General features: G+C 42.3%; 1 protein-coding gene across 2 annotated transcripts; it reads right to left on the bottom strand.

The window, feature by feature from the left end:
• Positions 1–3,408: 3,408 nt before the first annotated feature.
• On the bottom strand, positions 3,409–17,475 carry RNF8 (ring finger protein 8). 2 transcript variants are annotated; one of them, XM_074161556.1, is made up of 8 exons: positions 17,374–17,458; positions 14,653–14,781; positions 12,368–13,108; positions 11,256–11,318; positions 9,875–9,964; positions 8,587–8,694; positions 7,391–7,602; positions 3,409–5,523 (listed from the first exon to the last, which is right to left on the bottom strand). In XM_074161556.1, the coding sequence occupies exons 1-8, from the start codon at positions 17,455–17,457 to the stop codon at positions 5,484–5,486; spliced, it is 1,467 nt and encodes a 488-aa protein (XP_074017657.1). In that variant the 5' UTR covers position 17,458; the 3' UTR covers positions 3,409–5,483. The 2 variants fall into 2 exon arrangements, with proteins under 2 accessions (XP_074017657.1, XP_074017649.1); XM_074161548.1 differs by having other exon boundaries at positions 3,410–5,523; positions 7,398–7,602; positions 17,374–17,475.
• Positions 17,476–17,495: the final 20 nt, after the last annotated feature.

Raw genomic sequence — 17,495 nt, 5'->3', positions numbered from 1 at the left:
AAGGTAACTTTCTCCTACATGCTGAAGAGTAAGGAGCAGCAGCATGGTGGCACAGATAATTTTATGGACTATTCAGTATTATGCTTCTCAATTTACGTTTGTTTTAGGTAAGTAGTATTGTCTTCTTTTGAACCTACCTTTTTTAATAGCTATTCTAACAAAACAAACACGAATCTACACAGAAGCTTCCCTATTACTGATGACTTGAATTTCAAATAATTTCTACAACCTACTTATCATTAAACACTTGTAGATGAAAACAACCCAGACGTCAGCACTTAGATAACTTAAATATATGACAGTTGGTTACTGCTACAGAATAAAAGATTCGTTTTACCCAAACACATACACACAAAAAAAACTAAGATCAATCTAATGGCGAACATGCAAGGTGGAACCAATTTTTCACAAGAGACATAGAACATCTCTGACCTCACCTCTGCAAATGTTAATTAATAAAAGAGCTTTCCTACATGACTTCCATATCAGAACTTCAGTAAATATGTGTGCTCAAGCTGGAGGGTATTTGTGTTTTTCACCAGGAATCACTGGCAAGATATCAAGCTTCTGGATGTGGCTGATAAACTTTGAATAAACCCAGAGAAAGGACTAACATATAAAATGGAGTTTATAGGAACTAAGTGGGAAGGCCTGCAGAGGACAAGAACCAAGGAACAGGAAAGCAGGTAAAAATTAAAAGGCATAGATACAGGGAGCACTAGCTAAGCCTCACTGCTATTGATAGCAAGCAATAAAAACTTATTGGTGTTTATTACACTACATAGGAACGCTGAGCTAGAAAAGATGTCCTGGGGCACTGATTCGAAACCTCTGTCATCAAACTTATTTCCACCAACATATACAGGTCAGCTTAAGACCAATTCCTTTACTCATCCCCATGACTCCAACTGCAAAATCATCCCACAACTTCACTGCACTATGGCTAAGAAATCTTTCCCCTTCCACTAGAAGCTCATTCAAAGCCAACTCACGTTTATCTGCTCTTGTGTCAATTTAGGGTTGTTTCGGTGATTTTTTTTTTTTCCCTTGCTTGCTTATTTCTAACAAACCGAGAGCAATTTTCTATTTCTTCCGAGGTATGAGGTCAACACACTCTTAGTTCACCCCTCCTAGCTTCCTCTCACGACTCCCCACCCTCCCAACCCCACAAAGGGTCCCTCCGCGCCTCCGTTTTCCCGCTAGATTTCAAAACTACTCGAAAATAACGGCAGCTTAAACGGCACCCCGTCCCTCAGGCGACACGCAACTGAGAGGAAAAAGCCCTTCAGCAACACAAAACCCCGAGGGGGCCCGGCCCACGGCTCGCCTGGCCTCTGGTACCGGGAGCGGGGGGGGCCACCCCCCCGCTCCCGGTACCAGAGGCCAGGCGAGCCGTGGGCCGGGCCCCCTCAGATCGAGTAGCACTCACGGCAGGAGGAGGCGGCAGAGCGGTGACAGGCGTGTTGCTCGGTCCGTCTCCCGAAGGCCCGGCGGCGGGTGAGCCGGACCGTTCCTCCTCCGCCGACGGCGGCGGTTTCGTTTCCCCGCTCGGAGCCGCCGCTGTCACCGCCCCTTCGCCCGCGGGTCCTCCTCAGCCCGCCGGCGCGCGGCAGTGACGCACCGCCCGCGGCCCCAACCCGGAAGTAACCCCTCCTCCCGGTCGCTAAGCAACGCCGGCGGCGCGGCGGCGGGCCTAGGCCCGCCCTTCCCCGCTCTGCCCTGCCCGCTGCGAGGGCAGCGGCCTCAGGGCCCGCCGCGCTGAGGAAGCAGGTAACCGGCGGCCTCAGTCCTTCCCGATGGAGGTGAGGTTAGGGGTGCATAGGGGTGAAAATATATTGAAATTCTACGTAAAGTGTTTTATATATATATACACACACACTTTTTGCAAATAGATTGTGTATAAACAATGTATATAAATTGTGATCACACACCTCCACGGGGAGGTGAGGTGGGGGTGCACGGGGTGAAAATATATTGAAATTCTATGCAAAATGTTATGTATCCACATATAATTTTTGTAAATATATTGTGTATAAAAATGTATATAAAGTGTATGAAAATGTATACAAAGCTTATTAAAAAAAAGTATATAAAGTGTGTTAACGCACAGGTAGTTCAACCACTGCCTTAAAAGCAGTACTTTCTTAGAAAAACAGCTTTTTTCCTGCTTCTGAAGGAGACAAACTTTTAGCAGCTCCCTCACCGTGGGGGTGACGGTGGGCAGCACGCCCCCATCCCTTCTCAGGGCCCTGCCCTGACGCTGGCTGGAGATGTCACTATGCCTGGTGGCACTGCAGGTTTCCTATGGAGAAGCCTATAAGCCTGCTCACCACCAGGCGCTTCACCATTAACTAACTACAGCTCCGTTCCCTGAGCAGAGCCACAGCAGGTTTTGTAAGGCCCGTGATGATAGAGTTTTTCATGCAATAAAAGCCTAATACATGTCTACAGATAATTTGTCAATTATTTTCAAATGTTAATTGAGCTATCTTGTACTTCGCGTTAAGCTTGAAACCCAGGGGCATACAGCTTAGTACACAGGCATGAATGTTTAATCTTAAAAAATAAACGTGATAACCCCAAGGGACAGGAATATACTATTTGGGAAGTGTAGTTTATGATTTATCTAGTCGCTGTAGAGTATGCATCTAAATATATGAAGTTATGGCAATAGGAAGTGGCAGGAGGGAAGGACTATGAGCAGGAAGCAAAATATTGACTAGTCAGAGCCTATCTGAAAAAAATCAAAACCCCACATTGAGGGGGGGACACAGCTGGATTATTAAAGTGCATGTTACATGTTTTGCAAAGTTAAATGATAGCTGTTGCTAGAGCTCACCAAGCACTAATGTGGTAGACTACCCATGCAAGAGAAAAGCAACTGTCAGACTGATCTTGGAATCCATAGATCTGCAGGAGTTAAACAGCACACCAGCCCTCTGTCATGGTCCTGTTCTGCAATCCATTAGCATTCCTTCCCAGTTATTCCTGCTGATGTTGATAAACAATATATTACTCTGAAATTTTTTGATTATCACACTACGTGACATCTCCAAGGGGACATTGAGATGTACAATCAAGTAGAAGAAAGGATCCAGACCTCAGACCAAGGGAAAGCATAGTATTGGAAATACAGACATCTTTTGCATAAACTCAACAGTTCAGCTGACTTTTTTTTATGCCTAGTCATCGGCTCTGTATCTGATAGTAGTTTTACTGAGGAACTTAGTGAACTGGGAAGAGAGCTCTGCTTTTGTCAGTGAAATGCTTTTGCAAGTGAACAGTATTATTACTTAACCTCTCTCCTTCGACCTTTACACACAATGCACCTACCCATAAGAGTGGAAAAGGTTTGGTATACTGCTTATGTTCTTCATATTCTAGTGAAAAGAGGACACGCACAGAAATCACACTGAAGAATTACTCTGTTACTAGGAGAAGCATTATCCTTCTCTGCAATATGCATAAACACCAACATAACAAAATAAATATATTTAGCAAAATGAAACAAGCAAAAAAAGCACAGCAACATGGAAGAGATACACAGTAGAAGAATTTGCAGTCCTAGGTAGCCAGAGTATTTTCCTCCTACTCCTCTTCATCAGGAATGCCTGTTCCAACGTCAGCCTATTTCACAAGTGTTTTGAGGAACCCTCTTCTCTCAGACATCCTAGAGAACATATATTCACAAAAGAAACTTTTATGATCATATATAGAAAATTAATATTAAAAGGGATAGAGGAAAACTCAAGATGTTTGAGTTGAGTCTCTTTCACAAAAGAAACCTTACACTAAGATTTTAAGAAAGTTGCCTGGCCCACAGATCAGACCTACCTCCCTTGTTTAAGTCCTACCAATCAAATCTGTCAGAATGCACTGCTTCCTTAGGACAGCATCAGCATTCACGCACCTCTTTAGTGGGATCTTTCTTTAGTGGAAGAAGGTAAGAGGTACAATTGTATCTACTAAATTACTGTTAGGGTAGCCACAGGTTTGAAGAGTTGAGTTGCCTTTTATCAATTCCTGAATACACAAGTCTTTCAAAGAACTTTAGAATAGTCACACTGCTTACAGCAATTAAAACACAAAGCAAAGTCATGAAAATGAGATAGTCTGTGTTTTCTCAAAAAAAAAAAAAAAATCAAAGAAAACTAGGAGAAAGATATTCGTATCAGTTGTACCAAGGAAGACTAATGCAGAAATGGATTTATATTTTTCTTCTTCAACAAAATAAACACAGAAAGTACAAATAGCTGAAGAAATATTACGGATGAGAAGGCCTTCCCCCATCCTCTTCTCACAGTGTAAAACAGTCCTTTCCATGTAACAGCTAAGTCAAAAGTATATGCTACTGAACATGGAACTTCATAGACAAAGTCATGATAGGGCGAGGCAAGACTTGCTCAGTCTCTTCAGGATGAGCGATTTGCTGTGAGGGTAGTACAACCCACGGCTCAACAGCAATGTTTTGTAAACAGTAAAACTGAATGCTTCCTTCTGTGCCTTGTGGTTGCCTACAGATGCTGCTTTCCTACCCTGCCAACAGGATATTTCACTAATTCAGATAGCAGCATTTCTGAAGAGGCAGAGGTTCCTCTCCGCTGCTACACGTGTTTCTGAAGTCATTGCTAGTATCTTCTGGATGCGCTGCTTCCAAATTCTAAAACCCTTCATGCAAAAGCCTGAAGAGGGAACATAGCAAACATACTATATGAAAAGAGCACCAGCTAAGGAATTCTGGAAGATTTAATCTTCTCCATCCCTATCTAACACAAAATGAGTAACATCAAAAGAGCAAAGGAATGGCCAGCAGCTCTGATTACAATGCACTTAAGCTGGCAGGGTCCATAACCTACCCTTTGTTTCCTTTACTGCCAGAGGCCTGGGAAGACTCTAGCTGCCATATGAAAAGAGGAAAACCCACATTGGCACTTTTTGCTGATATACCTCTCCTGCCTGCTGGTGGGGATGGCCAAGTTCTCAAATAGGTTGGGCCACTCCCTCTGCTGCCTGAAATAAGGGAAGCTGATGTACACATTTAAACATGTCATTCACCAGGGAAAGGGCAGCAATGCATACAAACTATTACATTACACCAAATAGGTCACGAGCGATCATGGAAGCCTGGGTTTTTTATGTCAGCTATCCAGCAAAATGACAGTTGGTTCTCTCACAATCCCAGTTTTGTTTTAGAGATCAAGCTTCTGTACATTCATTTAAAAAATGAGGTCTTTTTTTCCAAATGCTGCCAGTTTTCAGCTCTAGCCTCTTCATAGAATCTCTCAGATGTCCGGTCCACTCATCCAGCAGTAGTCAACCAAACACCATGAGGTTGTTCTGGGCAGCACACAGGCAAACGAGTCTGCAGTAATAGTTTTTAGATAATGTAGTAGCTTTCATTATAGTAAGAATCCTCCTCAGAGTCCTCACTGTCACAACTGCTCATCAAAAAGATGGAGGAGATGGAAGAAATGATGCTGCCATCATTGTCCATGGCTGGTTTCACCAACGCATTCTGTTTCTCTGCATTTAAAATACACAGATACAAAAGTTAGCAGTGACCACTGTACCCACAAAGGCTGCTAAATTACTAGTTCTCTTTGAAACATAGCCTCTCACTGTCAGTTTGCAATAGGTCTGTCAAGCTGCAGGGCATAAGCCTTATTCCTTTCAGTTTTCAGCATTAAAAATCTAAAGGGCTTTTTTGGTTTGTTTTCTTAAGTTTCCTATATGCCTTTTCTTCTTAAGATAGCACAGATGAGAAGGAGACATTCTCCATCCCTTCACTGGCACACAACTAGCAATGGAAGCGGCTGTTACAGTGCCTTGCCAGGTAAGAAAGAGGGAATGAACAAAATGTGGTAAGGAGCCCTTGAACAATGGTTGCTCAGGACATTTATAGCCCCTTAATGGTTAAAACCCCCATACACTTAAGAGGGCGAGCTGTCCTATTGGTGCCTGTTATACTAAGGCTCTCGGAAAGGCTTCTTGGGAAGCTCTGACTGAACTTCCCAAGTGCCACTTGCACTATTATTTCTCTTTCAGCCGATTTCTTCTTAGGAATTCATGTTACACGGTTATCTTCATCTCAATCAATGTTTCCATCATTGAATAAAAAGACCACACAGAAACAATTCATCCTTCCTCCTGAAGTGTGTCATGGTGAAGCTAAACTATTTCCTACTAACTAATAATAATTTTAAATAATTAGAGCATCTATCACATGTGAAGGTAGGCTATGAGCTTTTTTCCTTTTTGTTCAAACAAGCACGAAGACCACTGGTTTGCCACACAGAAGTGAAGTGGGCTCCAACAAAAGCACCACTTCATCCCATCACCATTATCTACCTGATGAGACACTTCGCTAGTGCTATGGCATACCCTGCAGATTTGTGTGTTACACAAGAGCAGCGTCAGTTCTGCAGAGGTGACAGCAACTCACGAAGCCGAGTTGGGCAGCCTCTGAGCAATTTCCTGAGGGAATCAGACTGAATGGTTAAATAAGTGACAATTTTGGATGTGAACTAATACTGCTTAGCGATGTCACTCTATGTCACAGTGGAGAATCTGAAATGTTCCAAAAACACCTTTCATTAGGTAAAAGGCTTGACACATTGCAAAATGAAGGAACATGCATTCACCTCTACAAGGGGAAAACAAGACAATTACTTAAGGGAACACAGCAATAGAAATTTGTTAAGGGGCAGCAGGAAGAGACTTCTACATTTCTGCACCTAGATACCAGTGTCATGTGCTCTGGAAACAAATTTGTAAAAGGGAAGCAGAATAGGAATACTCGATACTAGAGTTTTACTTACAGCTGTCACCACCATGCACAGTCTTTTAGCTACAACTAGGCAAGAGGTTACGCATTTAAGTCACAGTGGTCAATTCCCTAAAAATTAACATGGCAAAGCAACTACCAGTTCAGCCACACACTTACATGACACGTTGACATTCCCTTCAGAGATTTCCTACATAGTTGAGCACACAGAAGAGGATTCAGAGTTTCTCGTCAGGCACTCCTCTGCTGAGTTTTTGCAATAATGCAGTCAATAGCTTAATCAAAAGGTGCCTGGTAAAGTTTTCAAGGCCCATTCTCTATAGTTTTGCTTTTATTTGTTGATCTCTTTGAAACAGCATAACCTTTAGTATGGTTAAGCTGTCCTGCTCGACTGGGCCATTCATACTGACCTGTTTTTCCAAACTTTTAATTAATTTTATTATTTTTTTTATGTTCAGTAAAGCTAGTTACACAAAATACCTTAAAATTAATTTTCTAGTGTTTCTGCTGCATTCCCTGAGCATCTCCTTGGTATATAGGTGCCAAAGAAAGTTGTACAAAATAGATGGAATGAGAGATTGTACTCATCATGCCACATCCACCCACCTCTCACCTTTCCGCTCTCTGATAAGGGTCAGGCGATGCTCTTTCATTGCCACATCCAGTTTTTCTACCATCCTGTCAATGCAGTTATCCAGCACCAGAGAGCGTGTCTTTGATTTGATCTCCTGCCTGCAGATAGGGCACTCCACTTTACGTTTCGTCCACTCATTGATACAGTAGGAACAGAAGCTGTGCGCACAGTTCAGAGTGACTGCCTGCGGAATTTGAGGGAAGAATACATATCAGTGCATGCTCACACAAGCATTGTCAAAAAAATCCCCCACTGAAGTCAGAAAAAGGTAGATGAACATTTCCTTTAAGGGAAGAGGAGGAAGCCCAAAGCCCCCATCTTTAGCCTTTGTAGGGGTTACACATAAAATAACTTTCCCGTGCCAGAGTGCGGACAAGTTTTACAAGTTGGTTAATGGATTCAGTGTAGATCATAGCAAGTCAAAAACATGGACAGAAAGAATTAACTCTAAGTTTCTCCAATTTGAAAATAATTAAATTATGGAAAAACTCTGATACTACAGAATAGCATCTTAAATCACTAAGAAACCAGAAATTAAAACTTCAGATAGCTCTTAAATCATTATAACAACACATCAGGGAGTAGTAATGACTGTAATGAAACTGAAGTTCTAGCAAAACACGAACAGAAATAACACTCTACATTTCAGGCATAGCCTGCCTGCCTACCTGCTAATTCTAGAATCAAATGGAAGTAGGTCAGTTTATCCTTCTCAAAGAAATTTATCTGAATGATATAAACAGTTCGGGACTTGAGTAAACACTGTACCTCCCCTCCTTTGCTAACCTCTTCCTATATCTAAACCTGAAGCAGTCCAATCCTCATCAACTTAAAGCAAGGTCCACTATAAAATGATTCTTCCCCAACCAGGCTATCAGCAGCAGCTCAGAGCAGCAGTGCAAAATCACCCAAAACTGCTGCAAGCCTATATGCATTTTAGGATTAAGCACTCATCTCTATGCAGGTAGGGACATTAAAGCTGAACTTGCTGCCCAGAAGAGTTAGGGCTGACAGAATGGGTTTCTGGATCAGTCCTTACCCAGAACTCACTGCTGCAACTGTTAAACTAGCAAAGTAAAGAAATAAGCTTCACTATTACTTTAATAGAACTAGTGAAAGCTTCTCAAGTCTTTTCTTTACTAGCAAACCCATATCAGTTTAAACATACCTCAATAAAGTGCTCAGAACAGATCGTGCACTGCAACTCATTCTCCAACACGTCATTCATCTGATTCAACACCTCTTCTTTTTGGGCTCTCACCTTTTCCTTCTCCTCCTAATGGGAAAGTACGTATGGTCATGTATCAACAAGAACAAGGTTTTACTCAACACAATATTGGCAGGAAGTGCCTGTGCAGGGGAAAGTAGTACATGTAGAAAAACATAAAACTGCAAGTCTCCACATGTCACGTCTGTGTCTATTACATACCCAGATCTGCAACCTCTCTCCACTTTGTAGTCATGGCACTTTTGAGAATATTCCTATGCACCATAGAGAACTTAACAAGCAAGAACAGCAGCCCTTACCAAAATTGCCTTCAGCCTAAAGAAACCACCAGCTGGATCAATCTTTTCAGAATCTCTTTCAACCCCTTCATGGAATGAGTTTGGCTTAAGTCAACAGAACAGTTCTTTGATGTAAAGAGCAAAACACCCAACAAAATACCTCAAACACTTAAAAAAGGAATCATAAGAATTTAAAACATTTACTTGCATTTAACTGCCCAATAATATTTTTTTTTGTTTGGAGTTAAATTAGGCTCCTAGGTACCGCCTTTTCCTTCTAAAAATAACAGAGAAATTCTTCCAATTGAAGCTATACTTGAAAAAGCAAGTTGCAAAGACAACATAAAAAACAAACCATAAAGCAAACAGCCAGAGGTGCATAATGTTCTAATTTCCAGGACTAAGACACAGGACAAGACCTCCTTAATTATTTTTCCACTCATCACCTTGTGTCAAGGGCAGGAAGAAATGTGGCTTATCTCATTCATTATTCAAATTCCATGTTGTTTCAGTCCTACGCTCTCTTGTGGGGCTGCTGGAACACTGCAGTTCTACCTGAGTGCACTCTAACTGAAAATGAAGCCCCTCACTTTTCAAACACACTCTTCTTCTTCTTTTTTTTTTTTTTTTTTTTTTTTTTTTTTTTTTTTTTTTTAAAGAAAGGGTGGAATGGGCCCACTTCTGCACAACACACAATTCAGGTTCAGGGCTTTCTTTATGATTGAGAAAGATCTAGTAATGACTGCTCAATACTACTTTATGAAGAGAGCAAGGTGTACCCTCCCTCCCCCAATCGTGGAAACTAGAGTCAGCTGCCACCTCAAAATGCAGGAGTTTTTCAGTACAGGAGGCACAGTACAGTCAAGGCAAATGATAAATTAACCATTTCCTCTGCTGCAGTGTATCATGTTTCACTTATGAATAAAACTAAGAATTCAGTTATACCTTACCTTGGTTTCTTCCAGTTCTTTATTCTTGGCTCGAATTATCTCCTCAAAATCTTTTTTACTACGGCTCAGTTCTTCCATCAAAGCATGATGCTGTAACAATATCATCCCAGAAATTAGAAGAGTGCCATTATCAGCTATCCTATTAAATACACATGGCTGTAATCACGAGGTTCAGCATACTCATTTCTCCTAATCTCCTCCTAAAAAAACCAACACATGTCTATATAAATTGGAGTGTTAAGGCAGTTTAGCCTTAAAATTGGAATGTAGCGCCAGTTATTTATGACCTTCCCAGTGTCATGGCACTTCTCATTCCCTCTCCCAGTGTTGGAAAGTAATGGAAGATTGGCGAGGAGGACTGTAAACACGCTCAAGTGACTCACATGTGGGATGCTGGAAAACACATATATCACACTAATTGTTGCTTAGTTCTGTGTGCTCAACAAGTAGAACATCTGCATCTAGATAACATAGGCCTGGGATGGACTCAGGGGCACCTTATCGAACACGCCTGAGATTCCTGCCCTGCTGTTGAAGAGATCAAAGCACAGTGGAAAACTCTGCCTGCCAGAATCCTTGAAATACAGGCCCAAACAGCAAGTGTGAACTCTCTCACGCTCTCACTCCCTTGCTAACAAGGGCTCTCTTGCTAATAAGGACTCTCTCTCGCTCCACAGTGCCTGCATCCCCTGCTTGTCTGCCTCTGCCCAGGTGCTGCTTCAGAGGTTCCCCGATCCATGAGGTATTGAGATTAAATTTGTTTTTTGCCCTTAATCCGTGGTTTTGTGGTTGTTCCTGCATTCTGCCTGCATCGGCTCACACACCCAGGTTACTCTTTCACTTCAGTTAGGTTTTACAGTCACCATTTTGAGTGAGAGACATTTGAGTATCAAGGGATATTTGACACATAAGGATCACAAAAACCTGTCACTATATGCAGGGTTACCTGAAGCTGTTTTCAGATTAGCTTTCCAAAAGCAAAGACCTTTTGGAAAGAAGCTAGGGAACCTAAGCGTGTGGCAATCTCTTACAAAAACATTCCTAAACAAGAGTTAAAATTGCCAAAACAACTACCCCAAAACAGATACCTAGCAGACCAACCTCACAAAAAAAAGCCCACCAGCCGAAGGACCAAATTCAAGTAAAAATCACTGCAGCTATTTAATGCTTTCAATGTGAATGCATATTCTCACAATATTTGCTGGCAAATAGCAGGTCCCACAAAGGGAGGTCTGCCACTTTCTGACAGAAATTTGGTCTGTAGATGAAAATATGCACCAGAGGCAAAGTCCTAGAATTGTACCAAGAGGCCACAGCACTAAGACACACTTAAGTATCTGAGATTCACAGTTAGACCAAATCCAGACTCATAACCACTTGCCTCTTGCAGGACCTGGGCCAGTTGCTCCTTCAGATTCTCTTCCCCATGTTGCCAGGTTACTCCCTGAGGGGAAAAAAAAAAAAACCAAACCACAACAAAATAAGACCTTTTTGCTGGAGGAAAACTCTTAGAGAAAGGAAAAGGAAAAGCAAACAAACAAAAAGACATGAAGAAAGCAAGGAACAGAAAATTACTACTTTGCAGTGTCTCTTTAGAGGATATGCTTAAAGAAACAATGCTGGTTTTCAGGAAACCCTGGGATGTCCCACTCTAGTGTTACATGGGTACAACAGAAATTAGAGCCATCATTTACTGTGAAGAGTTAAAATGGATATATCAGTTACAGTTACATACTTGGAACACCTACATGCTATTCTAGCTGTGAAGGAACCAGCACATTCATAGCAGCAAAGAGGTCAGCAACAACTCAAACATGAGAAAAAACCTGCAACTCTTATCTTTAAGCACATTCAAAGATACCTACAGCTCCAGCTGAACTTCCCCACATGCCCCATGCACGCAACTCCAGACTTTCTGTACTTCTGATAGAGGTACCTCGCCTTTAGCAGCACACTTTAAAGGAAGTAGCTGATAAATCATGAAACTCATTCCAAGATGAATTCTTACTTCCTTTAAACCAGATTTTGAGCAAACTTAAGTAGAAAGACTTCAGTTTGTTATCTAAAAAACCTACTTATCAACATACTGCTTGAAGACACTTACAGATTGCAAGAAAGATTTTTTTTTTTTTTTGAAAGTATGATTAAGTCTCCTTCCCTGCAGGGATTAAGGCATCCAATAGTTCACTTGCTTGGAAAGGGAACTGATTAACCATGTAACTGGACATTAATTCAGCCATATACTAGAGAAAAATTCACACTTATGGTGAATATTTTTCAACTTGTCCTCTCTGTAATCACAGAAGATCAGACAGAGACTTGTGGGGTTTTTTAATTAAAATTTTTTAAATTTTAAATTTTTTTTTAATTAAAAATAAATTAGCTTTTTTTAAAACTAAAATGCACTTTTTTACTCACTGAAATTATTTACTATCTTGCTATAATGAACCTGTTTGTAAAAAAAATAGGCCAAAAAGTTTATCACTGTTATACCTCTAGCTTCTGCTGCTCTTTAGAGAATGTCCTTTCCAGCTCTTCCACCTGCTGCTGATGATGTTCTTGTTCCAAGCACAGCTGGTCCTGCAACTCCCGCAGCTCCTGCTCCATTGCCAGGATCTCCTTCTGAGCACACTTCCTGCGCTTCTGCTTCACATTCAGAACTGCTGTCTGTTTCTCCTGCACTTTCACCTTCAACTTCATTATGTCTACTAGAGTTTTCCTCAGCATTTCCAAGCCAGTCCATGACTCTGCAAGACCAGAGCTTTTCTGGTCCTTATGGGTGACAGACACAGCTTTCTCAGAGCGCACAGGGCTACTACGCACTGGACCACTATCCTGCTCGCTTGGTCCAGGAGAAGGCAGCTTGACATGCATCTTCCCTGTTAACTGTTTGGCCTCTTCTACCTTTCCACATGATTCACCCAGAGGTTCATTGCCACAGGACACTCTGTCTCTTTTGGATCTGGAGTTTGAAGGGCCTTCTGATCCAGATGTCTCTGATTCCTCCAAACTAAATTTACGTTTAGTTCTTGAACTCTTAGCTTTTCCCAGGTCATTCCTTTGGGCTAAAAAGGGTCTGATTTTCTCCCATTCCTCCTTAATTACTTCATACTCATATTCAGCAGTCTCTTTGTTTTCCAAAGGCACTCCCAACTGAATACGGTCTCCTTCAGTGATAGGATAGGCTTTTGAGGGATCCAGGCGTTGTTTATTAAGCCAGACTCCATTTAGACTCTGCAAATGAACAGAGAATCAGCAAAATTTAATATGCAGTTACAGAATCCTCTGCAAGTTATTTCTGGCAACTGTAAACATATCCAACCTCTTCAGTGTGGCAATCAGACCAAGCCATCTCTTTAAATAAATCTTGCAATATCCAATTTATTGGCTTCGTGTCCCATTTATTACAGTTACTGCATTATATTATTTACCTTACATTATTCCTGCATTACAGATTTTGTGTACAAGGACTAGGAACAACATTAATTTATATACTCGTGCAGAAGGACAACAATGAACTCTAAGGGGAAAAAAAACTGCCAAAAAGCTTCAGAGGAAATAAGAACTAACCAACAGAAAGGAAAGACTCTGCAGTAGATCACTGTCAAAAACATACAATATTGCAGTAATTATTCTTGACTTTTAATGTCACCTGAAATCCTAGAAGAAACTGGAAAAGAAAAAGCAGCATAGCTTATACTGCTTAAAGAAAAAAGACAGTTCTCCATAAATACAAGGAGAATATAAACAAGGAAAATATTCTTCTAGAGATAACGTTCAAAGCAGAACAAGGGGTTTGAAAAGGCACTAGCTCATGATATAGTTTTAAAAAACAGCAAAACTGATCAAGATGAACTGCAGAATCATTAACAACTGATGTATCTCAAAGCAATTCAATGAAACAACTTCAAAAACTGGTAGCAGTGATAACACAGAGGAAGTGTTAGTAGCTAATGCACCATAGATGTCTCCAATCATGCAAAAACCATTAAGTTTTTCGACTTTATACAAGTTCTGCAACAGAGTATTGTTAAGAGCATTGTAATTTTAATAGTAGCCACTCCATTCCTTTCTGACTAATCTGCTGTTGACCCAAACATCCTTCAAATCTTCATGACATGTTGAACATTCTTTGTTCTACCAGTGCTGTTTTAAAGCAAGTTACCGATTTTACAGTAACATTCCAGTTTTCAGCCTGAATGAGAAAGTGGAGAGATCATGATATAAAAAACCCCACATTTCTGAAGTCAAAGTGAGACCTAGCTGAGGAGTCTGATGTGAGTACTTTATTCTAATCAGCTGAGGAAGACTTTCAGAAGAAACTTGTTTGAACAAAACATTAAGCATGTTTTTTCAAACAACAGATTCTTGTTGTAGTTGATTATAATTAAAGCAATTGTGTCACTACATTATCCTTTCATTAGCAGGACAAGAAGATCATCCTTTTGAATACTACCAAAATACACACGAAATTTTTTATTTAAGAAAGCAACATAAAACAGGTTCACAGACTGCAAAGTGCTCTTGGTGAGACTACAGTTGTCTGAAAAATGCTAAACCAAGGCACAAATCTACATTCAGAAGGCAATACGGTTTCATCCCAATTGCAGCAGACTGAAGCTTCCTGATGGAAGTACACAACAGGCAAGACACATTCCCATGGACCTTCTGTCACACTTAATACCATATTATATCATAGCCTATACATTGTTTGAGTCCAAACAGGGCATTCACTTCAGTGAATCTCAGAGTACAAAGTCTTTAATCAGTCTCTGTACCTTGTTATCCTTGACAGTCCACTGCCCTTCTGCATTTTGCTGGAAAACACAGTGCTTACGAGAGATCATCAAGGGACAGGTTTTTGACACCAGCTGGTACGTGAGATCTAATCCTCGGCCTATAGTTACCTAAAAATAAAGGAGTTTAGTAACTGCAGTCAGCAACAACATGGTTAATTCAGTTTATGTCATTTCAATTTAAGTACAGCATCTTATAGCTATTTCCCAAGAATTTGTGATAATATGATTAACTTTTTTTTTGCTTTTAAATTCAAGAATGGATAGAAAATGGAAACCTACAAAGTTTGAAGTATTCTCTTTCTCTCCCATTGAGGAAAATTGGATTGCTCTAAGGCGGGTTACAGCCTTGTTTTCATGGAAAACTTCCTCAGCAGCAAAGCTGCTCAAATCCACTCTCAATCCATCCATGTCCCACCTTAGCAATTACCTAACTAAACACCATTTCTTCAAACCAGTACAATTGTTTGTGGGTCTCAAGATTACTTCTTGCTCTCTTCTTTCATTAGTTGCATATGTTCAACTGTCTGTGAACAAGATGCAGGAAAAAATAGCCCAGAAAATTGCCTTAAAAAAACGAGCATTTAACCATGCCCAAAACGCACAATACATTTGTAAATCACACCGTCAATCTTATGGCTCAGAAACTGAGCTACATGCAGTTCATAACCAGTAGTGAAAGTGATCTAAATAATCTGATTAGAATCTAATAGCATCTTCTGGAAAAAGGGACATAATTTAATTGTACCATTTCACAGTATCTTATTAAATCTGATCTAATTGCAGACTGCCATTTAAAGCACAGCTCTACTCTCTCCCCTTCACTGCCTCCTTTGCAAGATCTGATAATCATACACACTATTCTTATTCATCTGTGTGTTGCACAAGTTTTCAGTCAGCTTATCGCGCCTTTAGACAACTGCATGGATCCAACGTAATATAGCAGGAACACACAGCCAGAAAAAGCAGGACAAACACCTTTTGGCAGAAGTCCACAGTTAAATCAGGTGAAGAATATTATAAAAGTGCAGTCTAGTTTTTATGCCTTGGATGAAGGCTGTCCTCCTTTTCCCCTGCAATCCCAACTCATTTGTGTCATACCTTCTAGTTCCTACATGGATGTAGGAACTTTCCATCTTTCCAAGACAGAAAGATGCTGCTGTCAAGAAAAGTTCATTGACTACACATTACCTGAGCAGGTCTCACCTTGAGTTTAAAGCAAAAACTCAGACTCCCGTGTCAACTAAATGCAAGGAAGCAAATTTAACCATGTTTGGTTCCTACCTCTTAAATGCTTCATAGATATTAGTATTCTATCAACATGGATTGCACGCGTAAGAAGTACAGGCAGATTCAGCTATCAGCTCAGCTTTGCACTTCTCCCTGCAGTTGCAACCCAAATGCCTAACCCATGTGAACTGTTATTCATGCCCGGTGAGTGCCCTCACACACTAGAAGAGCGAGACCAAGTAGGGCCACTCACAAAACTTCCCTTTGATCAACTTCACTGAGCAAACTGGGGGAGGGGGCCGAGACATGACCACTTGCCAGCTAGAGCTGGCTGCTGCCCACAGCAGTCCTGGCAGACCCTGGCACATCTCCAGGCCCCAGCAGTGCAGTCTGGCGTGGACATTTAAATGCCCAGTGAAAGCAGCCCGTGCTGACATGCTAGACTGTGGCCTGGCAAGCCTGCAGTACCAGGATGTCATCAGTCTCCCTGTTGCCTGTGACAAGGACTGTAGCGCTGTGCAGACAATCAGAGTAATAACACCTTGAACAAGATTCTCTGCACAATTAGCAGAGCCCTGTTTTGCAGATGTATTACCTCAAGCCCTTCACTGAGCATGCCCACGCACCTCATGGCCTCAGATCCATGATGGAAGAATAACAAAACTATAGATTTGCTTGAAGAGCTACCTGGCATTGCAAGATGAGAGCGGTACCTTTTGCAATGCGTCAGCACAAAGGGATTGAGCACAGCACGAACCCACAACACCCAACTGCCCAATGCCAACCACTGGAACAGCAACCCCTTGACAGCACCCCAGCCTCTGCACGGGCGTTTGCCTGCTGGGACTAAGGGACAGGGTACAAGGACCTATTTGGGCTTTTCAGTTCAAAACCAGGATCACTGAAAAAGAGCTATTTCTGTACCACACCGCAACACACCTGAAGCAGACTTAAAACACGACGGCGTTTACACCCGAGTCACTTAAGCCACAAACCCCAAAATACCTTATGCACCATTAACCTCACTAAAGCATCACCCCGCTAATTAGGCTAAGGATTTCCCACCACCGCTGACGCTACCGTCACACCAACAGCTCCTACGTAAACACGAGATCGCGTTAAAAGAGACGAACGGCGGGAGCCTCGGCAGGTCGGACCCTCGCGCTCCCTCTCCCTCCCGCCCCTGCCCGCGGCAGCGCTCCGCCGAGCCACCCTTCGGGGGAAGCGGGCCTTGCACCGGGGAGAACGGCCAGCTCCTCCCCGCAACCATTAACGACCGCCGCTCGTTAACCGAGACGGGGCTGCTTCTTCCTCCTGAGAGGCGCCCGGAGACCGCGGCACAAAGCGCACCGACAGCCGCGCGGCACGGACTTTCACAGGGCTCCGGCCGACCAGCACCGGTAACGCCCCCTACCCCGGGCGGCCCCCTGCGAGGGGCCGGAGGCCGCGAAGGTCCCGGCCCGGCCCCCTCACCTGTGTGCCGGCCTCCAGCAGGAGCCAGTCGCTGCTGGCCCCGACCCGGCGGAGGCACCAGGCCAAGCCCCCCCGCGCCGCCATGGTGTCCGCCCGCCCGCCCGCCGCGACAGGCGGGAGCA

The sequence above is a fragment of the Numenius arquata genome, chromosome 2, assembly GCF_964106895.1.
Source record: "Numenius arquata chromosome 2, bNumArq3.hap1.1, whole genome shotgun sequence".
Taxonomy (NCBI): Eukaryota; Metazoa; Chordata; class Aves; order Charadriiformes; family Scolopacidae; genus Numenius; species Numenius arquata.
The sequence above is the reverse complement of the archived record's forward strand: the minus strand, read 5'-3'. Positions and strand labels throughout refer to the sequence as shown.